This window comes from Sturnira hondurensis, unplaced genomic scaffold (assembly GCF_014824575.4).
Source record: "Sturnira hondurensis isolate 20B ecotype Veracruz unplaced genomic scaffold, ASM1482457v3 Scaffold0010128, whole genome shotgun sequence".
Lineage (NCBI taxonomy): Eukaryota > Metazoa > Chordata > Mammalia > Chiroptera > Phyllostomidae > Sturnira > Sturnira hondurensis.
In genome coordinates, this window is record NW_028082759.1 from 36,149,984 (window position 1) to 36,175,326 (window position 25,343).

Consider the following 25,343-nt stretch of genomic DNA (forward strand, 5'->3'; position numbering starts at 1 on the left):
AACACAGTGGATGAGGTGCCTGAAGCCCTCTGTGCTCACATCAGTAGCATGGTGAGATGTGCAGAGTGGTAACTCATTATTACTCATGGATTAGAGGGGATATACTGTACATACATTCTCTGAATAAAGTAAGAGTGTCTGCAACAGACTGTTCTCTGGCCTTAACACTCAGCATAAACAGAGCACAGATGGATAAGCCCAACTCAAGAGGCGACTGGAAAAAACAGAGAAAGTGAGAGGGGTATGAAGGGCCGGGGATAGATGATGACCAGAGAACTCTCACCATGGTTCCTGAAAGGTGCCTTTGATGAAGACAGCATCCTGTGTTACTGAAGTTGTTTTTTGTGATCTTAACAATAATCATTCCACTCCAGTTTTATCGGGCACCCATTAGGCAGCTGGACGTGCGTGAAGGTAAGCACCTTGGTTCTTGGGGCACACCCTGCCTGATGTTCACCTCTCTACCACACTCAGCACCAGCTTTGGGAATTAGTTGAGTCTGGGAGGTCCCTGCCTCTCCTTGCCTTTCTCTGGTGCCGCTCAGGGTGGTCCTCCTCTCCTGTAATATAGTCCACTACTTACTAGCTGGGTGACCTTGGATAGATGACCTAATTCTCAGATCCACTCTTCTCATCTAAAAATGTTGGGAGACACGTGGGGGGTGGGGAGTGTAAGAAAAAAAATAGAAAAAAATAGATAGAAGAAAATACAATAGAAAGAAAGAAAAAAATACACTGAAAATGTTGGGAGGCCCAGTGTTAGAGACCACAGGCACACCCCCCTGTCTTCTTTTAGAGGTCCTTCCCTCCCAAGATTAAGCACCCAATGCCCGAGGCCAAGGGCTCTTCTATTGGAGCTGAATTATGTGTCTTGCTCTTCCCTTTGGGATCCTTTATAGGAGAGAAGGCACCAAAGAAGGAAATATCTGTTCCTTTTCAGCCTTCTCCAATGCTACCTGCGTAAAAAAAACCCTTAGGGAAACCTTACAAGGCTGCACTGTCCCTGCTGGGGGGTGGGCATAGAGTACAGGGGCCAAGAGCGCACCCCGAGCTCAGCCTGCTGGTGCAGGACCGCAGGGCAGGGCTTTAAACCCCCCAAACTGTACTTCCGCCACACATCTGTGCTGCAGTTTAAATGAGGTAATTTAAATAAAGCCTAGCAGAGAATTAGGGTTGCAGTAAATGCTCGGTACACATTGGTGTTTTTGTAATTTTTTAAAAAGGCTGTGACCACCCAAGTGTTTTGCTTTCCACAAGGCAAGTCTTTTCCTTTTGGTGGTAACACAGCAGCGGGAGGATACAAGGTAAGTGAACTTCTGGGCCAGTGGAAGACAGGAGGGAAAGACCGGGCTGCCGGCCTGGCCCAGGCAGTGACTCTGGTCTGTGCGGGCACATGGCCACACTGAAAGGTGAGGGAGGTCTGGTGGACTCAGAGAGGGAAATTCCACCTGGCCCCCAAACACATCCCCCGCTCCACAGAGATGATGTGCTCACAGGCTCAGCTCCCTGGTGCTTTGGGGTTCAACTGGGCTGGCCTCTGGGGAAGCCTCGTCATTACTAGTGTTACCGTTCCTCTGGGATGCGCACCCAGGTTCCAAGCCTCTACTTTCTGTGCAAAAGCCGTCACTGGGCTATACGGCCACTACCCGTGGAGACGCTGTGGAGGGGGAGACTAGGACTGGCATCTGGGGAGGTGCCAGCCCCTGGAAGGGCCTTCAAACCTCAGTTGAGGGCACCTTTAGAGTCTAGACACACGGTCAGTACAAAACACATTCCATTTTCCATTTGATTTACTGTATCAGTACGTTAACCGTGTAGATGAATTGTGCACCTGCATACAGACAGATAACATCTACCAGACTCCCACCCACGGCCTCTCTGCTGGGCGTGACTGTGGTTCTCTGAACAAGAGACACCACACAGAGAAAGTTCATACTCTGTTACCCAAATTGATGCTACTGCTCGATACACTTGAATGATAATCTCAACAAAACCATGCAAGATTCGCCTTTTTTGTAGGACATTCAACAACAATCCTACATTTTCTCCACTGAGAGCGAACTTCTAATGTACCGAGTTATCTAGTACTCGTGTATCTAAGGTTTTAGGGCCCCACAGGCCCGGGTGTCACAGAGCCTTCCTGCAACAGAGCCCTGCTGGGCACACAGCTCGGCTGGGCTCTGAGTACTGATTATTCTACTGTTTCAGGTCTGGTTGAACCTGGTAACACTACTGCCCTTTGAACAAGTGTCTAAAGTAACGAGGAAAAGATACATGAGATTGTTGCCTAAAGAAAATGAAATATAGACACTTAAAAAGCAATAATAATTTAAATGGTTTGTCCTAACATGACAAATTCATTGCCATTTTATGTTTTGTTTTGCTATAATACCATTCCAGGACAAAATTAGTGTTCTTAATTTATACAACACCATCAGCTCAAACAAATAATTATTCACACAAAACCACTGTAAGTAGATAAAATTAGAAGATATTTTAAAAAGATCACTAGCATTATAACTATCTTCAAGCTATCTGCTAATTTTGGTCTATAAAACATTCATGCTCACTTAACCCTGTTCACACGTCTTCACTGTCTCTTACCCGTGATGCGTCTCCCTCCTGCTTAATCATATCCATTCCAGGCAGCTGGTTTGGGAAAAGGCTGCCTCCCCTCAGAGCAGGATCAGTAACCTGAGGGCAACATGATAGGACAGGGGCTATTTTTAGTGGGAAGTCCAAAAGTGCAGTGGGGAACAACCACCGACCTTCCTTTTGTTGTTTTTTGCCAGTAAAATGCAGGGAAAGATGACCATATAAAAATGGCTATCTCCCTCTATCTTTCTTCTCATGTATATATTTTGGGAAAAGTAGGGGGAATCACAAAAATAAATATCTGTCATCTACTAGCTGTCTTCAAATTAAATTTCATTTGCATTCTATATAGAAATACCACAGAGACGATCATAGTAGAAACATTTTCATGTCATATAACATGTTCACTTTGGGGGCTAAAGTAGACCAATGACTCATATTTGGGACACTGAAGTCATCTGAGAGGCTCTTCATATCCCTGTTACTAGGCAAGTTATTGATTAGCAAGAGCAGTGTGAACACCCAGAACAGGGCTGAATTTGTGATATTTTCCATGACTAAGTGAACTATTCACTAGCATTTGTACATCTTTTGCAAGTTTCAAAGTGAATGCACAAACGCTGATAGAGAATCGATTCTGTTATAAGATACACACTGCAGTGGTTTTTTTGGTTTCCAAAATAACTGATAGGTGAAAGGCTGAATCCGTGCAACCATTTGAAAGCAATCTGAACGATTAAAACTGCACCAATTTACAGGTGTGCAGGTTAAGACTGATGTTAGATTAGACCGCCTCAACATCCCTCACTATGTACACTTTTCCTAGAAAGCAAATGAGGAACCACTAGTGGCCCTTGTTTGAAGAAAATTCAACATCAGCACTACATTTTCTCCATCGAAAAGATAAAAGCCTATATTATTATTACTCATAAAAATACAACTTTCTTAAACTGCAAAGGACTTTAAATTTCTCATACACCACTACAGATTTTTTATTAACATCATGTTACAGAGCAAAGCACTGAGGCACTGTAAACTGTGGTTAACCAGTGTCAGAATTACAGAGACCTAAACCAGACTTCCAGTCTTTCACCACCTGTGATCTAACTGTGCTCTCAATGGTGTATTGTCTATGCTACTTAAACTTTCTGTGCCTCAGTTTCTCAGCATAAGAAACAAGAGTCAAGGTCCTTGCCATACCCATACTTTGGATGAACTACTGAGGTAGTAGGATGCCAAGCCTTTGGTGTCCTATAAAAATAAGATCTTCTATAAACAGAATTTGAAAATTATTAACCAGTATCTTTACTCCTGGATCAGCCCAGCACAGATTTTTGAGTCCTGCTCTGCCCATCTGAGATATCAGGTGCTTTGAGTCTCTTTCCCACCAGTAGAGCTGGTATATACTTAGAGTAGTAGAATTTTCTCAGTGTTATCCAACATAAAATAGCATCATTAAAAAAATTAACGAAAAAAATCACAGCATCCACATCTGAAGTTGATAAAAAGTAGATTTTGGATCATCTGCATCAATCTCCCTGCACGAAGGGAGTCTTGTTAAAGTTAATTGGATGGCAGGTAGTTTGGCCTGTGATTCATCTGGTTTTACAGTTAGAAAAAAAAATCAACTATTAAACTATAAATCCAAATAAAGCTATTTTAAAAAGCCATTTAATGTTTTGCCATTCCATGTTTACAGATTCATATTAGCTATTGTTAAATTCCCCAAATAAGAGGAAAATTAAAATGACCAGAAAGTTAAGAAATGTTCTGAAAGATGCTTGAGCAGCCAGGAGTCCTTCCATGTGTATTCTGTCATTAACAAGAATTCCTGTACAGTGCACTAACACAGGTGAGAAAACTCTCTTCAAAATAAATGTGGGAGTTAACAGCAGGTGCTGAGTACATGGAAAATTATAACTGGAGAACACAGGCTCCCTGAGGTGCTCACCTGCTCGGGACCCATGGAGGACAGCCCTGACGTAGGCACGGAGGTCACTGAGGTCATGCTGATCTGTCCTGTCATCTGGTTCATGTTGCTCATCCCACCTGTGTTGGTCGCCATGGATACATTGATGTTCATATTGTTATTGTACATGCTGGTGTTTGCTTGCTGCCCAAAGTGTGGTGGGGACTGTTGTGAAAACATGCTAGAATGCAATGAAGAGATGTAAATGTTAGTGCCCTTGTCCAAACAGGCACGCAGTTTTGAGCACTTGTTTCTAAGGCACTGACTTCAGAATAAATAAAACTAGGCTGAGAAAGCCCAGGGTGGGACAGTCAGCAGGCACTGAGGTCAGAAACAACAGGACCTGAAGTGGTCAATGAAGCTGTAGGGATGAACACAGCCCCACAAAGGTTTGGAAGTCTGTTTCCCCACTTTTGTGTCTGTACCAGACCAGCTGACTGCTTGCTTTCGTTATGCATACTGATAATTTATAGCTTCTTGGGCTCTGCCTTCCTCAGCAGTTTCTACCATAAATTGGTGGGGTGCTACCTTCTTAGGGAAGTTCCTTTTATTTCCAAGGAGAAGATTTTATGCTAAGCTTCTTCAAATTCTGGTGACTTCTGCCCTAAAAAAGTAAGCTGGCTTACTTAGCAGTTTCCTTGACGTTGCTTTCTTGTGCAAAGAAGTTAAAAGAGACTTGTGGTCTACAGCAAGTTCCCTGGTGATCATTTACATCAAAAAGACACCGAAACACAGCACACCTGTTTCCAGCCATGTTCCCCTGTGCCCATCCATTCATGTCAGAGGAGGCCTGATAGGCTGGGTTGGCCTGGGGCTGCTGCAGCATGGGGCTCTGGGTGTGTGCCATTCTGGGTGACATCAGAGGGCTCTGGGGCGTGGTGGCCCCAGTAAAGCCAGGATCAGGTTGCTGACTTAGTCCTTAAAAAAAAAAACCCAAAAAACAAAACAGAAGTCCAAAGGAAATTGTTAGCTTTATCATAGAGACTTGGGGGAAAAAAAGAATGTTCAAATTAAATACACGTAGAAAATTACTTTAAAATACCTGATCATGTACTGGTTAATTACATATATTTTAAAGATTCCAAGCTTGATAACATGCATGAAGAAAAAAATCTCCATGTCTTAATTCTCTACAGCAATTACACTAGACACCACATTAACCACTGCGGCTAGAAACAGGGAGGGCAAATACTATTTCCCCCATATCCCCTTCCAAATTGACAATGATCAAACACATAGTTCTCTTCAACCTAGAATAGTCTTTACATTTTTATATATCACCATAAGGACTATTTAAAACTTAGATTAAAGTTCAACTATATATAAAATGTCAACACTCAGTAATTTTTCACTGCATTAATAATGGAAGTCATTCTCTATGATCACATACATTCACAGTGAGCTCGCCTGCTTTCATAGAGGGCTCGAGGGCACTGCAGTGCTACCCAAGGTAACAAGAGTAAGGAAAAACATTCAATGCAAGCTTCTTGTTCAGTTTAGGAGCAAATGGCATTTACGCTAAAAGAAAAAAAACTTTTAGAAAACTTTTCTAAATAATCAAAAAGGAAATAGAGGAAAAAAAGGAAATAGAGGAAAGGAGCTTAAAAACAAAGGGGGCAACTTAGAAAATTTCAGGATGGTGTTAAGGTAAGTGGATTTTTACCTAGATGTGTAAAACATGCATATTTAATTAATACTTAAATTAGCCATACAGAAAAGTTGATCATATGGGAAAAAGCTGTACACTAACTTTCTGTTTCTTTAAAGAAAATAGAAGGCATGAATTTAAGCAACACAAAGACTTGATAGTTATTTGTAGATAAAGCTTGTAAAGATAGGGAAATTCATTCTGAATATTATTGTAAGCATTCACTTTTATCAATATTTCGACTATTAATTGAACATAACATGTACACAAACATGAACATTTATGACATCACACACTTGTCTCTTCAGGCTGACATTAAGCAACAAATCAATATGAAGGAAACTAAGAGGTCTTCCTTTGTGGTTTCCATATAGCATTTCTCAAGAATTATCTATTCATTAAAGATTTGGTGTAATCTTTTTTTAAAATTTTATTTATTGAAATTTAGAGGGGAAGGAGAGAGGGAGAGAAACATCAATGTACGGTTGCCTTTTGTGCTTCCCCTGCTGGGAACTGGCCTGCAGGGAACTGGCCTGCAACCCAGGCATGTGCCCTGACTGGGAATCAAACCGCGATCCTCTGGTTCACAGGCCTGTGCTCAATCCACTGAGCTACACCAGCCAGGGCTGGTGTAATCTTTAAAGTCTTTATTTTTCAATGTTGTAGAATGTCTCTAATATTTACATTTATACATGTCTTTCAACATTTGTGTATACCTATTGATTTGTTGAGTCAGACTCAGAGGTTTTCAACTATAAATATATACATATCCACCTATGTTTATAGACACGGACATGAACACACAAATTCACACACACACACACACAACTGGTGCACAATACATACACCCTTACTTCGGTCATTCTTAAAGTAAGACCTGCACTCAGAGAAAAGGTGGTACCTGAGCTGCGAGACTGGAAGGTACTGTGCTGGACTTGGGGACTCCTGACAGGCCCCAACTGTCCTCCCAGGTTTCCTATCATTCCCTGGTTAGCCAGAGTCATCTGGGAGCCATGCAAAGAGCTGTGAGAGAGGAGCTGTGACCCAGGACTGGGGGACACTGGGGAGAAAGGACTGGAGAAAGGTGGTGGGGATGTGAGTCCAGTACCGTAGTTTGGAGGAAATGGAAACTGCTGTGCATTTGCTTGGGGGATCCGGGGGTTGCTCATGGCTGCGGGCATACCACTGGGAGCCACCATGCTTGATGTCATGTTCAACCCTTGACCTCTCATCATCAAAGTTCTTTGCTGAACTTGCTGTTGCTGATGCATTTGTCTCTGTCGGAGATGCTGGTTCAGGATTTCCCTCTGCCTCTGGGCCAGCATCTGTGCATTAATAGGTGCCTGAAAGGGGAGTAATCCAGGAGAGAAAACACTGAGGGCAGACACAGAGTAAAAAAGAAACTGTGTACTAGAAATAAGAGAAGAATGGCAGTCTCGTACAAGACTATTTAGGAAATAAATATACATAGAAAGAACATTTTAGAGTTGAACTGGCAGATGAGAATGAGAGCCTTTAAATGCCACAGAGAGGATGATTATTTCGAAACACTGCAATGACGTACATGGGTTAAGTCCAATGTTAATACCAATTAAACTGTGGCTTGTGGCGAGAGGACAGGTAACTGCAGGGCTTCACAGTAACTCCAGTCCCACCTATAAGAAGACTCTGATATAAACTTTAAGGATGGCAGTTTAGAGCCTCATTCAAGGGGCATTCAAGTCCAAAAGGAATCTAAATCACTGTGCCAAAAGATGCTTGAAGTACTTCAGAAAAGGCTGAGCAGAGGCAGGAAGAGAGGGGGGCACACAGGGAGGGACGGGCGAAGTGAAGAAACACCTCTGCTGTCAGCAAGCGGTATAGGGTATTTATGAGCCCTACCAGTATGTAGCAGGTCCTCATCACTTGTGGATCCCGTATCTGTGAACTCGCTCGCTCACTAAAGAGTGTTTGTTTTCCTAATTAATATTCACAGCTGTCATTTATGGACAAGTACAGAGCGGTGGGGCATCAGAGACACCTCACGTGCACCTTCCCTCCTGACTCCGCTGTCTTGTTTCCGCCCTCATACTGCAAACAATCGTCCTTTTTGCGCACTACTCAGTTCCACATTTCTCACATTGCTGTACTTTTGGTTGGTGACTCTGCAGTTTAAAAGGGCTCCTGAGAACAGTGCTGAAGGGCTGTGTAGTGATCCCAAGCACAAGAGGCTGGATTTGCCTTATAGAGAAAATATGTGTTACATGAATTACAGGTTAATAAACTGGTTGTGAGTTTAATGTTAATGAATCAACTTAACTAAGTTGTTTTCATATGGAAACACATCCAAAACAGGGTTATATATTGCTAGATTGCTGAAAATGTTATGACCAGGGGCTTGTAGGAACCTAACCCCTTATTTCTTCTAGAAGCAGTGAGTGGTTCAGTATCTGCTTATTCTGTGCTTGCAATAACTGTGTGGAACACAATACGTGTGAATGATGAGAATCAACTGTACCCGGCCATAACAATACAGTGGTTATGAGGAACCTTGAAAGTGACAGACTAGATAGATAACTGAATGACATTGCAGATCCACTGAGTTCATCTGGATCTTATGGAGTCTAAGATACTTTTGGGGGGAGATCAAAGAGGGAGAAATCGTAGGAGATGTCAGCTGGATACAGGGAAAGCTGATGGCTGGTCTGCTCCTTACCTGCGTTGGTACTCCAGGCCGCAGAGTCAAGTTCACATTTGAAACATTGCTGATTTGATTCATAAGGGGCTGGCGATTCTAAATGGATAGACATGGGAATCAGTACACTTTTAAAACACAATGTTTTATTTCAAATCATCTTCCTAAAAAAAAAAATCACCTTCCTAACCCACCATCTGCATGCTGTTACATCCTGAAACCCCATGGTTTGCAGCTGAATTTCTGTAACAGCTAGTTTTGAATGAGGTATCTCATTGCTTATAACTGGAAAATTATTTCGGATTGTTTGGAAAACATACTGTTTGCAAGGGAAGAGAATGCTCAGAAGAGGAGGCCAAGAGGAAGACTAGAAAAAGGCAGGTGCTCATCGCTCACGATCATGAAAGGAGACCTGAGAGCCTGCAACATCATTACTTGCTGTAGTACAGAAGTCTACCCGGGCTTGTGGCTAATAGTGACTATTTTTGTCCTGAGATAGGACTCATGACAGGAGCAACCAGTATCCTGAGCGTTAGCTTTGGGTGAGATACTGTGCTAGGTCCCTTAAACGTGTATGTATTTCCCTGTTCTGTACAATAAGCCCATTTTACAGAATGAAAATTAAGCCTCAGAGAGCTTAAGATTAGATCATTAGTAAATAATGGAGTTAGAATATAAAAGGATAGCTACTTGGTACTGGAGTGGGGTTGGTAGAGGAGAAAAAAAGAAGTAGAAAGGAGTATGAAAATTGTGGGATCACCTTGGAGAAGTTCTCACTCCCTTACGGAGCATGGAATGAGATTTACTGTAATCTACATGATTTTTGCACCATCTGGCATTGGTCTTCCCTCCCCCTCCCCTACCCCCAGGTACCTACAGAGAACGTACCTGCTGTGCTTGGAGGCGATGCTGCAGTTGAAGTCTCAGCTGATTAGGCTGGTTCTGCACCAGGCCTGAGGGCCTGAGGCCAGGTCTGGGCTGCATGCGGAGTGCGGCATAACTGGGCCGCTGCCCCATGCTGTGGAAGTTGGGGTCTTGCATGGGAGAATAGCTTCCCTGGGCCATCTGTGCCTGAGACGCATACTGCTGCGGGAAAACAGGCGCCTTCTGCTCCAGCATCATGTTGGAGTCCTGACTCGAGAACTGGTCTGGGTCTACTGCTTGGCTCTGAAGAAAAAGTCCCCAAGGAACAAACAAATAAGACACTAAAAACAGCAGAGGAAGTATAAGGCTGGCCTCTCTCACTGTCAGAGATTTGAAGCTTTTCATACCGTACTTACTACATAAAGGCACTTGTGGTTTGACTTCACTTTTCTTCCTAGGAAAGTCCCTTTCTCCCATAGATCCAGTTTTGTGAGGAAGGAAGCAGGGGGTGCGCCCGATTCCCAGGGGAAGGACACACGGGCCACGACTACGGATGCCACCTACTTACTCCACCAGACGTGACCTGGACTTGACACACCCATGTTTAATATTCGTGTGTGTGTGTGCACGTGTGAGACAGACTGCTCATGCTTGTATAATTCATTTAAATGAAACAGCCGCCTCGGCATCTATCTGGGATCAGCAGCGCCGGGGTTCCCACCACTGCTATTCCACTTTGCACATAACGACACCAAGACTTGGGGAAGTGAAGCAAATTGCAACCAGCCTACCTGGCTAGTGAGTAGTGGGTTTCAAACCAGTTTGTGACCCAGGACCACCAATATGATACACTGCTTTTATTTAACTGTTTACTGGGGCTGTCAGAATTTCCTATACACCCCACGTTCTGTCACCATCTTATCACCTACTTGACCGATTTAATGTGTTTTGGCATTCTTGACTTCTAAAGGCTCCCCTATCTGGGTCACAATGGGGTAGGCAGAGAAAATCCAGAACTTCTCCAAGAGGGAATAGCTCAGACCTAGGTGGCCTTAAACGTCTATGTGTGAAGTGGAAAAGTGTACATGGCTAATTCTCCTCCTCCATCTACTTCTAGGAGTAGAAAATCCCAGATCTATTGGAGGGAAGGCCCCAATAGCACAAACATCTAGGAGATTTTCTTTAGCTTAATAACATCCTAGGCTTCTCCAAACCAGCCTAGCCATGTTGGAGCAGGGGCCTGGAGACACCCAGGATTCAGGTCAGTGTGGCCCTGAGGTTGGCCTATGAGAGGTGGGTCCATTATGCTCTCCTCATGACAGCTTAAAAAAATGTGGATGGAGTCTACATGGGGGAAACCATTCATTGTTGAATTATTGCTCTAATTAAAACCACAAAACTATCTCAGAACTTCATTTCCCCTGACTCCACCTAATAACCACATTCCCATAATTCAGTTTAATATAAGGATGGATTTGATGAGACAAAACAGAAATAATACAAATAAATGACAAAAAAGATGACTGAAAATATTTAACAATGAAATGATGCCAGTTTTGATAAAAATAAGGCACCCAGCAATCCCAAGGATCACATTTTTAAATGTCACTCAGACAAAACTCAAGGATAAGGACACTGAATGTGAAATTCTAAGTACCACCCAAAGCACAGTAAACCAGTCACACAGGAAAGACATTAACTCCATTTTCCTTTCTTGATTTATTTCAGATTATATTAGGTAACCTTAAGTCATTTCTTTCCATTCTGCTGCTCTCAGTATGAATCGACAAGTCTTCACTAACTCCCACTACGTCTGCCCAACGGTGGGGGTTATGATGAAACTGTCTTCAGTGCTCCAGAGAAGTCCCCAATGACCCTGCATCACCATCATCACAGACCCTCCCTCACAACACGTCAGACGTGCAAGAAGCTGACTGGACACCGAGAGGCACTTTTTAGTAATAAGAAACGAAGATGACTCATGCCGAGAAGAACGGAAGATAGTAAGTACCATGACTATGACAGTTTTTTCTAAGTTACTCCTTATACAGTAAACCAGCAAGGCCACTTCACACCAATTTAGCTGGGTAGCCAAATTCAGAAAGCACTGTTATTTCATGAGATTCTGTTAGGTTATTTCTTGTATTACTGCTCTAAATAGCAGAGAATTACTTTAAGTAACTAACTAGTTACCAGGAGGGAGGAAGCTAAATAAGTAAGTACATTATGATTGGTTAACTTCTTTATATTTCCATGTATGCTTAATTATCCCCAAAACTGTTGTGGGCAAAGGTCAAAATGATATTTGAATGCATCCTTCCCGTGCCAACAGCACTCTCGCAAACCTGGCGAACGTCCCTAAAACCCGGTACTTTCTGTAAGAAGCGTGGCAAGCATCAACCCCACCAAGTAACGTGGTGCAGGAAGGACAAGGATGCTCTGTACGCGCAGGGAAAGCGGGCTTATGACAGGAGGCAGAGTGGCTGTGGTGGGCAGACTGAGCCAAGTTTCCACCAACCAGGCTAAAACCAAAAAGAAGATCGTGCTGAGGCTTGAACGTGTCGGGCGCAGCTGCGGACCTAAGAGAACGCTGGCTGTTACGAGATGCGAGCATTCCAAACGGGGAGAACACGAGAGGAGAAAGGGCCAAGCGATCCAGTTCTAAGCTTCATATTGTGTTTTACTAGGTGACAATAAAATGTTAAGGATATGTTAAACAACTGATTTTTGAATGACAGTGACCTCTAAAATGACTTCTGCTAACATGTGCAAAGTATTCTTTTAGAACGAATAGCTTCCCATTACTATTCTACAAATATAAGATTCATATAGTGATCACAGATACTGGATTTTTTTTTAATCCTCACCCGAGGATATATTTATTGATTTTAGAGAAGATGTAAGAGAAAGAGAAATGTTGATCAGTCGCTTCTGGTATGGGCCCTGACCGGGGATTGAACCTGCAACCTTTGGTGTATAGGATGATGTACCAACCAATGGAGCCGCCTGGCCTGGGCACAGATACTGGGTTTTTTGATGACAGCATTCTGGGTCACTGGGGCAGCAATGTTCCATTCTGGGTCTCTCTGCTTCTTGCATGTCCCTCTCCGCCATTATTAGGCTAGCTGGACCTGAGTTTCTGCCTTTCAGCTCAATAACCCAAATTCTATGTAAAGCTCATTTCCATTCTTGGGCCAGAGTTTATGTGGGAATAACAAGGAGAGAGAGAGAAAGAAAATAAAGCTAGCCTGGTATTAGGTAAAAAGAAAAATTCTAAAAAGCAGACTGTAGATTATCTGTCAGCAAAAGGAAACAGGAAACAAACACCCTCACGCCCCTGAGATGCTCAGCCACACCAACTTCGCCTGTGCGTACCTGGCTGACCAGCTCGGGTATTCCCAAGGCTCTGTCGATCTCCTCTAGGCCATCGAAGTTCCTCAAGGCCAAGTAGAGCTGGTCCAGGAGAGCTCCTTCATCACTGGGAGACTCCGCGGCAGGATGTGGACACAGCAAGTCGTCTGGAGAGCTGCCAAACGGCTGCCTGTAGAGAGACAGACTTCACCTTGGGCCCGTGGAAAAAGGCTAATTGGCTGGAGAACAATTTTGTTTTTCCTTAAGGACAAAAGTATCAGTTGACTTCCAGGATCTTTGTAGTAAAATACTGTACCAGCCAGAATGGAACAAAACGACAACCAAAAATAATATACAGAGAGCGTTTGAGATCTTGCTCCCTGGCACATGCTGTCAGTTTGCCTCACATAAACTCTTAAAAAAATAGATGCACTTGAACAGAGGCTTATGTGAGTCCAGGGCCCACGTGACTATTGTATTTCCAAAGATCAACACTGACTCCCCTTAAGCACATATATATTTATTTTTCACTGAAGTAATCAAGGGACTTTCCCGAATTTCTGTAGGAGACTAACTGAACAGTCGTATTTCACACAAGGCCATGCTGATCAACCTGGGGGAGACTAGCGCATTACAGGCATAAAAGCTCCATGGAGTTTTTGAACTCGGCTGTCACTAGACTAAACTGGACTGGACTAAGAGGACATTTTTAGTCATGCGTGCTAGACTTGTGAACGTTTATGAACGCCCTCAAAAGTGTAGTGGTTAACCTTCCTGAGTTAGACAAGAAAAGCTGATCATGAATATGCAAATTATGTTTGTTATTCTATAAGGTAATAGGCGATAAAACCATAACACTAAACTCCAAATTCTATGGTATATAAAACTCCTGTAATTTAAATTAACTGACAAATTGGGGGAGATTTTTACAAAGAGCTTCTGAATGACTTTAATATCAAATGGGAAATGATACTTATAATTTGCCAAAATAGTCTAATTTGTACTCACAGAGTAGTATAATATATGATTTTTTGGAGGAAATAAGTTTACAGATAAGTAACTTCATTCTTAAGTGAAAACAGACTCATCAAAGGATGAAGCTGCTGCTTAACCGAGTTTAACACGCCATGTTTTCTGAAGATAGCTCAATATGCCGCGTTGGCCTAAAATCCTGAAATGCTGATTATTAAAGCCTACAATTCCAAATAGTTATAACAACACAGTACATTAAAAGATAATCTAGACTCTCCATTTATCCCTAGTTACTTATGAAAAAACCCACCCAATTAAGTGTCCCTTGATGACACCCTTACCCGCTGTCCCTGGCTCCAAGCCTGCAGTCCCACTGCCTCTGAGGCGTTGCAACCAGGCAGTGCAGCCAGAAGCACGAGCCACACGGGCGCGCTAAGGGCTTCCACCAACACTCTCAGGGGCTCTGCTCTTGTTCTGGAACTCTTTCTACACCTGCCTCCTCTCCCTACCATTGCCCTGGTTCTCATTAAACAGCAGGCACTGAACTAGTTCCCCCACTGCCCTGCCACAGCCTTCCAAAATTCAAGTTTAAATTCAAATAGGATCAGATCACTCCAGTATTGCTACTTAGGGAGTGAGAGGTGGCAACAGACACAGAAAAGTGGCAACGAGGACAAAACCACAGGACTGCATGTCCCTAAAGCAAAGGCAGGAGGAAATGCTCCAAAGAGGAATGACTAACATTTGGATGTCATGAATTTCATGCAAAAAGAGCTCAAGCCAGCCAAGAGTGGATGTCATCTACGTATCAGGTTCTCTTAGACTGAGACCTCATTCCCCAAAGATGGTATTGAAGTAGTTTCTTTGTGTAGCTTTATTTTAAATTTTCAACATCGGTTTCTTCGAAGCTTCATTTCTACACAGCTATGACCTTGCCCCCAACCTCTCCGCTGGTGACAAGCTCAGGAGAAATGTACACTTGTTTAACTCTGGCAAGGCTGCACTGGTCCCACATGAACCTGGACTCCCCAGTCTTGCATCTACTGCATCAGAAGGGTAGGAGCTGTTTTCTACCTTTGGAAGCAACTGTACCCTAGTAAAGACACATTCAAATGCTTAAAGAAAAAAAAATCTGATGCAAATATTAACTCGCATTTAAACAATTTCCTACATAATAAAGCAACCCATTTGTGTTACAAGATTTTCATTTCTTTTTTTAAAAAAGATTTTATTTTATATAGTTGCCTCTCGTGAGTCCCCTGCTGGGAACTGGCCCGCAACCCAGGCATGTGCCCTGACTGGGAATCGAACTGCGATCATGTGGTTCGCAGGCCCACGCTCAATCCACTGAGCTACACCAGCCAGGGCTTCACTTCTTTTTTTAATTAAAGAAAAGTGAACTAGTATCTCTGGGCCCTGTTCTACTCAAGGTGGGACTCTCAAGGTGCTCTCCTGCTTATAGTCCTGGTCTGATTCTTCTGATAAGGGGCTGTCAGGTTCCTTTTCCCAAAACACACTTCACCGAGCTGATGCAGAGTTCTTACTTCAGCTCCCCTGGGGAAAATGTCTAAGTTCCTGGGCCCGGGTGGTGGAGGTGGAATTCAAGGATACACACACCTTTCGGTAAAGCCTGAGCTTTCTAAACTCAGTGCCTACAACTTCCCTGTGAGCCCAGCTATCCTGGGCAACTGATCTCCCACATCAGCATAATGCAGGACCTTTCACTCCACACCTCCCACTCTCCTCTCCACCTAAGATCCCCCCAGGGCTGGATGCACTCCTTCACAGCCACTCTTGACCACCCCACTCACCTCCCAACTTTAGCACTGTCCACTGCGCTATGCTGCATCGATACTGGCATCTATGTTAAAAACATCAACTTCAGACTGTGCCTAGTGAGGACATCTGAAATCTCTTTGTTGGTCTGGTACTTGAACTACATAGGTTCAGTAAGTTTTCAGTTGATTGTAATAAAAACTTCCTGATCTAGACAGGAAATCATACGTTATACACAGAAAAATACATTGCACTGTGGCTTGATTTTCTAAATTTGGGCATACTGCATAAGTTATATCACTTCCCTTAACGACACCATAGTATGCTCAGCTTATAGAACAACTATTGATTCAGGCTTCCAATCTAAACTTTATAAATGGCTGCCAACATAACAAAGAAAGTACTTTCCTACAGTTTGGGTGGTTACAAATGCAACTACAATCCAGATGGTGACTGACAGACGTGTAATATTAAGAGGAGGGTAAAATTCAGAGGAATAAAGGGAGGAACCAGGCCATTACCAACAGAAATCCCATTTCTTAATATTTTCACTTTTATTTATGGTCGAGTAAGGACATTACAGATGGTGATAAGGAGAGTACGGTCAATTCTGGGCTCCTGTTTGAGAACAATTACCCTCACTTCTCAGATGTATTTTCAAAATTTTGCAAAAAAGTAGCAGCTGCTACGTAATGAGAAACAGTCAACCCAAGAAACTTTACTCTCAGAAACATTTCAAATAAGAGAAAACCAAATTAACTCCAAAAGTCTGAACTTAACATGAAAGCAAGTCTTTCATAAAATGCAGCTACTATATTTTAAGAGAAAAAAAATTACTTTTATAAATCAAACAGAAATCTTCAAACAAATCATCTATACATTCTGGACTATATTTTAAACTTTCCTCTTACATACCGGATGAGTGAAGGAAAGAAACCACAATGGAACTACAGAAAGTGGAAATTGAACTACAAATCAATGAGTATAGGAATATGTTAGAGATTTAAGGGCTGAACCACTGCCTTTTTGAAATGTGTGTATACACTAATGCTTGGTTTCTAAAACACTAAAAAACCTATTCCTAAACATATAGGCTGTCAAAACATAAAACATTAAAGGTGACATGTATGAAGGGGATTTTTTAAAAAGCACTGCTTTTTTCTTTTGGGGGAAAAAAAAGAGAGATGTTAGAACCTCTGTTACCCGTCACTTCTGAAGTTCTAGGACAATAAGATTAGCATTGATTTGGTCTTAAATTTCCTTCAAACCAAATTATTTAAAATAAAAGAAGTGGGGTGAGCAGCTGGAAAAAGTGAAATAACTTTCAAAGTGGTGCAAACGGTTTGTTTTGTTCACACAGTTCTTAGACAGAGGCAGCCGACAGTGACCCAGGAAGCTGCAGCACAGGCGGTGCTGAGTCACAGAGCCGGCCGAGCACACCCCTCAGCGTCTTCTGTACCCAGACTCAGGACAACCCGAAATTCTTCCTTTTTAAAACAAACCAACAAAAAACCAGAACTGTCATCTGTTTGGGCAACAGCGACAATCCTAACTTTGGCCTTAGTTTTCTCTAGAAACTCATCTTTCACATTTCATTCAAAAGCAAACATCAAGTGTTAGAGTTACTTGCCACACTAATTTTTATTATGTGCAAATTTCAATGGAAATGGGTGAGTTTTTAATATGTCAAATAAACACATTCAGAAAAGGCACACTGACCCTGAGAGAAATGAGGCAGAAAGAGCTGGAGGGGGCTGAGAAAGCCTGGCCTCCATGTGGGGGTCCCTAGGAAACCCAGGGGAAGCCCCACTGCCCGTGGGGGCCAGTCCAGAAAGAGCCAGGATAGGATGCCTGCCTGTGGTTCTCCTGGGTCCCATCCAGACGTGCCTCTAAATGAGACCCCAGAGGTGGTTCAAGGGCACAGTGGGGTTAGGAAATGCTTGTTGTTCCCTCTAAGCGAATGGAATACAGCTGGCGAGTACCCTTCCTTCTTTATCTCCCTACAGCAGTTGTTAAACAGTTCCCCTAAATCTTTCCTTTCAGTGAAAGAACCACATCTCTACTTTTCTCACCAATCCTATTGCTGGGCTCATGTTCATCTTCTATTTTTTTTTTTAAACATCATCAAATCCTCTGAATCCTTTACTATTCCTTTAACACACAGACAGGAAAATGGGCACCACACCACTTCTCTGAGCTGTGCAACCCCAATGGCATCAAAAGCATTGAATCCCAGAGTGGGACTTACTCAGAAATTTGTATTTTTTAAAAAATATTTTATTTATTTAGTTTTAGGGAGGGTAAGGAAGAAAGAGAGAGAGAGGGAGACAAACATCAGTGTGTGGTTGCCTCTTGCATGCACCCTCCCGCCCCCAGGGACCTGGCCCACAACCCAGGCATGTGCCCTGACCAGGAATCGAACCGGCAACCCCTGGGTTTGCAGCCTGTGCTCAATCCACCGAGCTATGCCAGCCAGAGCAGAAGGTTTTATTTTAAAGCAGCTCTAGAAATGTATTCTACTTCTGGGAAAGTTCAGAAACTTGTTGACTTTCATCATTTGTGAATCTGATAAGAGTATTATTACGTATAATTTTAGACTAGAATAACCCCAGGAGGATAAAGTAAGGTATTCATCAAGCCTCCAACTCAACTCTTTGTATATGAGCCTCAAGGCCAAATTTCTCCAGTGTAAGTTTACTTCCTAGAAAACAAGGCCTGTGAGTTCCTACACTGCCTCTTGCTCAAGCTCCCAGCTACCTCCCTGCCTTGGGGCTCTTCGCCCACCAGCCAGCTGTGCAGTGCCAGCACTTAGGCCCCAGGTTACCCAGGCAACTCCCACTTCCAGTGCTATGCTAAAAACAGTGAGACTATGCACGTAACACAATTGTGATGTTGCCTTTGCAGGGAACAATACAAAACAGAACAAATACCAGTGAGCTAAAACCTGAACATCCCCTGAGCCATGGGTGACAGGTGTTTTGTTTTGTTTTTTTATCTATAAAGCACAGCAAAATCTAAGAGTTGCCCTGAGATGGGCTAAGCTGAGGGACTCTGGACTAGACCCAAGTAAGTAGTGACCCCAGCCCTGGCAGAGACCCTGCACACTCTCCCTCAAGAAAAATTTCCTCAATTTCAACCCCAGATGTTTCAGTGACTAAGATCAGCTATGAAAGATTATCAAAGTACTCTGGGAAACAGATCAAGCACTGGATTTAGAACTTCAAGAAATCCAGATATTGAAATTACTGAGTAAAAAAATGTAGAAAATAATGATTAATATAATGTTTAAATATATAAACATAAAATCACAGAAATAAGCTAATAAAAAGAGGCTATGAAAAGAACTAAGCAAATAAAACTCTTAGAAATGAATAACGTATACCAAATACCAAGTAGTACAAATAAATAAACCCACACCTACACACACTGCAGCAAATACAAGGAACTGCTCAAAAGCAATTAGAAAGAAAAGATCACTGACAGGGAAACAAAAATGATTAGACTGACAATCAAAACCAACAAAATTCAATAAACTTGATCATACTACCATAGCCTTTAAAAAAAATGCTTCAACGGCTTAAGGCATGAGGTCTGAATTCTTTAGTTTGTATTTAAGGCCCTATATAAACCTAGTCTATTGCTGTTCTACTCTTCCAGCCAAATCTTCTGATAGTGCGCCTTTTATTTTTTTCAATGTGGCAAAATACATGAAATAGAAATATATGAAATATACAAAAGCTACGTGACTTTCTGATGCCCTAGACACACTGTGTGGCTTCTATAGCACCCAGCCCTCCAACCATGCTGCTTGTGCCATGGGACTGGCTTCCTGCCGCCATTGCCTCCAGAAATGACCTTGGCCTTGAAGCCTTTCCCAGTCACCTGAGTTGACGATGTCTTGAAACACAGTTTATTTCTCTTATAGCATATATAGTGCACACTAACTCATATTACCATTATTAGTGTACGTATTTTATTTTCTATCTGTACCATAGCTTTTTTAGAGACATGCTCTAGGTCTGAATTCTGGGTTTTTCCCTTCCCTGCGTGCCCTGCCCAGCAGATGAATGCAGGAAAAGTGGTCAGGCACCAACTATTAAAAGGAAAAGATCGACTCCTGGCATAGGCATGTGTAAAGGAACTTGGACCTCATGCTGCACGGCTCTGTTGGGTCTCCTGGGAGCTCAGCACTCACCTGCTCTGGCTGGCGAAGGAGGCCTGGTCTATGGGCAGGATGCTTTCAGGCCACGGGGCAGTCTGGTTTGGAGGAGCTTGTTGTTGGCTATACTGGGGTCCCCCCATGTTCATCTCTAATTCAGATGGCCCTAAAAAAGAAGACAAAATCCAAGAATCTTACAAGTTGTAATTAGGGAAGTATCTATTTCTGCTCTGTAATACAGAGTTGAATTATGTGTTTTTTTTAGAAAATGAAAAAGACAGAAGGAATAATAATCAGTTGAAAATAGTAAGAAAATTTTTGTTCTGATATAGAAATAAGGGCAATAAATTTCAAGGCTTATCACCGACCTCCCAGACTACCTAGAGCAGTGTTTCTAAACTTCTTTTTGCACTTAGGACCCTTTATATTCTGTCAAAACAGATTTTGTTTGTGTGGAGTGTATCTTATCGATATTTATCAATTGGAAATTAAAACTGGCAAACAGAAAAATAATTCTTAATTCCTTTAAAAACCATCACAATAAACCCACTATATGTTAACACATTTTTTAAATGAAAAAGCATCTTTTACTGGCATTAATTTACATTTTTGCAAATCATTTTAATGACTGGATTAATAGAAGAGAGCCAGAATCTCCTATCTGCTTCCACAGTTCACGTACCTGTAAGTAAACAACAGCGAGGAAGAAAAACACTTAGTATTTTGGACTTCCGGCCAAGATGGACGCGTAGGTAGAAACACTGTGCCTCCTCGCACAACCAAATTTAAAAACAACAAAGTTTTAGTAATAAAAACACAGCCAAAACACAGAAAATTGAACTATACAGAAGTCCAACAACAACGAACCATTCATGCAGACTGGTAAGAGGGGCAGAGTTAGCAACTGGGGTTGCACAGGAAAGATCGGCCAGACCAACCCAGGGACCCAGGCGCACGGGCGGCAGTTGGCAGATTGCAGATGTGGGGTTGCGACAGGCCGACCTAGTGAGGGCGCAAGGCGGCTGGCTGACCTTGGTCACACATTTGCAAGCAGATAAATCAGGTGAAGGAGCAACCAAAGCAGGCCCCAGCAGCAGGAAGCAGCAGATGGGACCGCCATTGCCCCTCTTTGACTCCACCCCCACATACAGCGTCACAACCCAGCGACTGAGTTGCCCTGCCCTGGTGAACACCTAGGGCTCCGCCCCTCATACGTAACAGGTGCAAACAGACCAAAACATGGCTCAAGAAAAACTCAAAGCCCTGGAGCCGAAAACTCTAAGTGAATAAGAAATAGCCAACCTATCAGATGCACAGTTCAAAATACTGGTGATCAGAATGCTCACAGAATTGGTTGATTTTAGTCACAAATTAGAGGAACATATGAAGGCTAAACTAATTGAAATGAAGGGAAATGCACAGGAAGCTAATAGTGATGTAAAGGAAACTGGGACTCAAATCAAGGGAGTGGACCAGAAGGAAGGTAGAAATGACTAAACAGAAAAATTGGAGTAATAGACAGAAAACTGTACTTAAAAAATAATTAAATAAAGTTAAAAAAATAAAAAAAAAATCAAGGGAGTGGACCAGAGGAAGAACAAAACATCCAACCAGAAAAGAATGAAGACATGAGAATTCAAAAAAATGAGGAGAGGCTTAGGAACCTCCAGGACATCTTTAAACATTCCAATATCCGAATTATAGGGGTACCAGAAGGGGAAAAGGAACAGCCATGAGAGGAAAACTTCTTTTAACAAATAATAAAGGAGAACTTCCCCAATCTGGCAAAGGAAATAGACTTCCAGGAAATCCAGGAAGCTCAGAGAGTCCCAAAGAAGTTGGACCCAAGAAGGAACACACCAAGGCACATCATAATTACATTAGCCAAGACTAAAATGAAGGAGAGAATCCTAGAAGCAGCAAGAGATAAGGGGACAGTCACCTACAAAGGACTTCCCATCAGACTGTCAGCAGATTTCCAAAAGAGACCTTAAGGCAAGAAGGAGCTGGAAAGAAGTATTCCAAGTCCTGAAATCCAAAGACCTACATCCAAGACTGCTCTATCCAGCAAAACTTTCATTTAGAATGGAAGGACAGATAAAGTGCTTCTCAGATAAGATCAAATTCAAGGAGTTCATCATCACCAAGCCCTTATTATATGAAATGTTAAAGGGGCTTATCTAAGAAAAAGAAGATAAAAAGTATGAACAGTGAAAGGACAGCAAACTCACAGTTATTAACAACCACACCTAAAACAAAAGCAAACCAAGAGGACAGCTAGATCAGGAGCAGAACCATAGAAATGAAGAACACATGGAGGGTTAGCAACAGGGGAGTGGGAGGAGGAGAAGGGGGGAGAAGGTACAGAGAATAGCATAGACAGTAGGTAGAAAATAGATAGGGGGAAGGGCAAGAATAGTAGGGGAAATATAGAATCTAAGGAACTTGAGACACGTGGACATAAACTAAAGAGGGGGATGGTGGGGGAGGGGGTGTGCAGGGTGGAGGGGAATGAAGGAGGGGAATAGGACAACTGTAATGGCATAATCAATAAAATATATTTTTTTAAAAAGAAAGAAAAACACTTAGTATTATACTGAAAATAGTTTTGGCTTAGCAGACCCCTTTCAAAAGGGTGCTGGGGTCCTGAGCCATCTTTTTGGGAGGCGCTGGTCTGCACATGCTCCTGAACTCACTGTAATTAATTCTGTGAGCTCTTCCACATAAAGAGGGCAGAGCAGAGAGGAGGCCGAGACAGCTCAGACATGCTCATTCTTAATAGTTCTTTATAGAGGTGAAAGGCTAATTGATGAGATGAGTTTTACATATTTTCTTTTTAAAAAAAATCCTCACCCAAAGACATGCTTACTGATTTTAGAGAGAGGAGAGGGGAGAGAAAAAGAGGGAGAGAAACACCGATCAGCTGATTCTCCCACGCAGCCCAACTAAGGGACCAAACCTGCAAACTAGGCATGGGCCCTGACTGGGGATCGAACCTATGACCTTTTGGTTTAAGGGTAAATGTTCCAACCAACTGAGCCACACTGGCCAGGGCAATATTGAGTTGTTAAATGATTTAATTGTTAACATTATCTGTAGACCTGTCTTCCATTATAATAGATTTATTGTTGAGTTCCTGGCTTTTTTTTTAGTTTATTAAAAATTGGAGAAATTCAGCTATATGGCAAAGCTCACAGAGCTGTATTTCAAGCTCAAAAGCCGGGTGAGGTGCCCTTCAGTGAAGAAATAAATTAAATTTCTGGATATAAGGTATTTATAATGATGATTTTAAAAAGAAGGGGTGTTTTTAAAATTACCCAGTTTAATTTTGCATGGAATTCTGGTCATTTTAGTATTTTTTATGGAAGCCTCAAATGATATGAATTTGTTTAAGAAGAACCACTCATTAACTAGAAGTACATTCTCTGTAGAAGGTGATAGGAATGTCATCTTTCAGAAACAATAAACTCAAATGCACCGAGCAATGAAGTAGCAAGAAAACGATGCCAGAGGTGGGGTAAGAATTCTGAAATACCTCCTCAAAATGACAGTGGCACCCTTCTGTTAACGATTTAGCTCTTATGGAACAATATCTAAGTATATGAAAAAGTACATGAATATTAACTTATCTGAATTATGCTAATGTACAAGATAAGAAGAAGGTTAATACACCATGATTAAGAAAATAATCTTGAGTCTGAGTGCACAGACCATTACTTTTTTTTTTAAACAATCACTTTACTGAGATAGAATTCCCGTACGATACAATTATTGTACGATACAATTATTGTACGATACAATGTGCTCAGTTACTGTGTGACTCAGAGGATTTAGTCACCTCCGAGGACTCCACGTGAGCCGCTAAAGTGCAGAGCTGGACAGCAACCACAACAATCACTCTGAGAACATTCCTACTTTCCCCAAAGGAACCCTAAGGGGGACTGTTAAGGGTCACTCCCACTCCCCTCCACCCCAGACCCTCAGTCCTGGGCGAACACTAATCTGCTTCTTTTCTCTACAGATTTGCCTGTTCTGGACATTTCATATAAATGGAATCATACAATGTACCACACCATTAATTTTAATAACATGTGAACTGTATCCAAACAGAATTTTACTGATCCACACAATTCTTGAGATGTTCTATAAGACCTTGCACCTTCGGTGAGGACAGGGGCGAGTCTGGTCTGATAGAGTGGAGTCCTGGCCCAGAAATCTGCGCTGGAAGGTCCTGAGATGACCCTGATATTCACCCAGAGTCAGCCACCACCACTCCATCACTGAAACACTTTTTCAAAACATAACACTTACAGTGTGACGGTCTAATTCACTCCCCTCAAAGATGAAATTAGGCAATGTAATAGAAATGAAACATCATAAAGGTAGTTGGTTCTGTTAGGTAACTGAAAGATTCTATACAGAGTTCCAGCAAAATCCCACTTGTGACAGCTTGACATGGGGCAATTACCTAAACTGCAAATCAGGAGCTTGTCTTGAAAAAACTTAGGGAGCTGTTACTCTAAGCAAGCATAAAAGATAAAAGCCATGAGCACTGAACTGCCTTACCTAGATTCATGACCTGAGACTGAAGAATCTGCCTCTGGCCAGGCTGGCTGCTGGGTCTCATGGGGATGCTGGTGGTGGGATTCCGAATCATTCCTCCTTGGATTGGCCGGTTCATGGCATTGGTGGTAGCTGCACAGGTGACTCTCACAGAACCCGGTGGTGCCCACTCCCCAGACGGCACCGTGGGCCGGGCAGCATTACTACTAATCATCCCTGAAGGCGAACCAAAGAAACGAGAGTTGCAGGAACTGAAAACATCTCGGCACGGGTGAACACCAGATGATCTTACTCCGAATGAGATAGTCAGTCTGTGATACGCAGTTAGCCAATAGTTAAGGCCCTCACTGGGACAGACGTGAACCCTTGGCTAAGAATTAAGAATTGGCAATTACTACAAAGTTTTTTTTTTTTAATAACATGGACCTGCCACTCTTTATAGTTCGGAAAAGCTGTTAAAATTGTTCCCATATGTACTTAGAAACAGGTGCTGTGGCGTGTGGATAACCCCAACTTCCTTCCTCAGGAAGTGAATCACATTAGCTGATACACACGTCAGTGCTTTACTTTCCAAAAGGGAGGTGAGGCTAAGAGGAACAAGGTAAAAAATTGATAATCCAACCAAAATCACAGAGAATATCCCATGAAGCCTATGCCTATCCATTTCAGAGTCTTATCAGTTGTTAAGCTTCAAAGTTACACAGGGAGCCTGTAAAGCACAGGGAAATTACCAGATCTTTTTACTACAGTTCCTGGTAAGCCAAGGGCAGAGG

General features: G+C 42.4%; 1 protein-coding gene and 1 pseudogene across 3 annotated transcripts in view; one reads left to right on the plus strand and one right to left on the minus strand.

The window, feature by feature from the left end:
* Positions 1-25,343, minus strand: part of NCOA2 (nuclear receptor coactivator 2) — a 288,869-nt gene that overhangs the window by 8,469 nt on the left and 255,057 nt on the right. For all 3 annotated transcript variants that reach the window (XM_037058687.1, XM_037058689.1, XM_037058688.1), the window contains 9 exons: positions 24,574-24,786; positions 20,044-20,173; positions 13,125-13,290; positions 9,774-10,052; positions 8,907-8,984; positions 7,320-7,554; positions 5,304-5,481; positions 4,546-4,744; positions 2,604-2,693 (listed from right to left, as the gene is read on the minus strand). In XM_037058687.1, coding sequence (XP_036914582.1) covers positions 2,604-2,693; positions 4,546-4,744; positions 5,304-5,481; positions 7,320-7,554; positions 8,907-8,984; positions 9,774-10,052; positions 13,125-13,290; positions 20,044-20,173; positions 24,574-24,786 — 1,568 coding nt within the window. The remainder of the gene's footprint in view (positions 1-2,603; positions 2,694-4,545; positions 4,745-5,303; positions 5,482-7,319; positions 7,555-8,906; positions 8,985-9,773; positions 10,053-13,124; positions 13,291-20,043; positions 20,174-24,573; positions 24,787-25,343) is intronic.
* LOC118995545 (60S ribosomal protein L36a-like) lies at positions 11,951-12,603 on the plus strand (annotated as a pseudogene).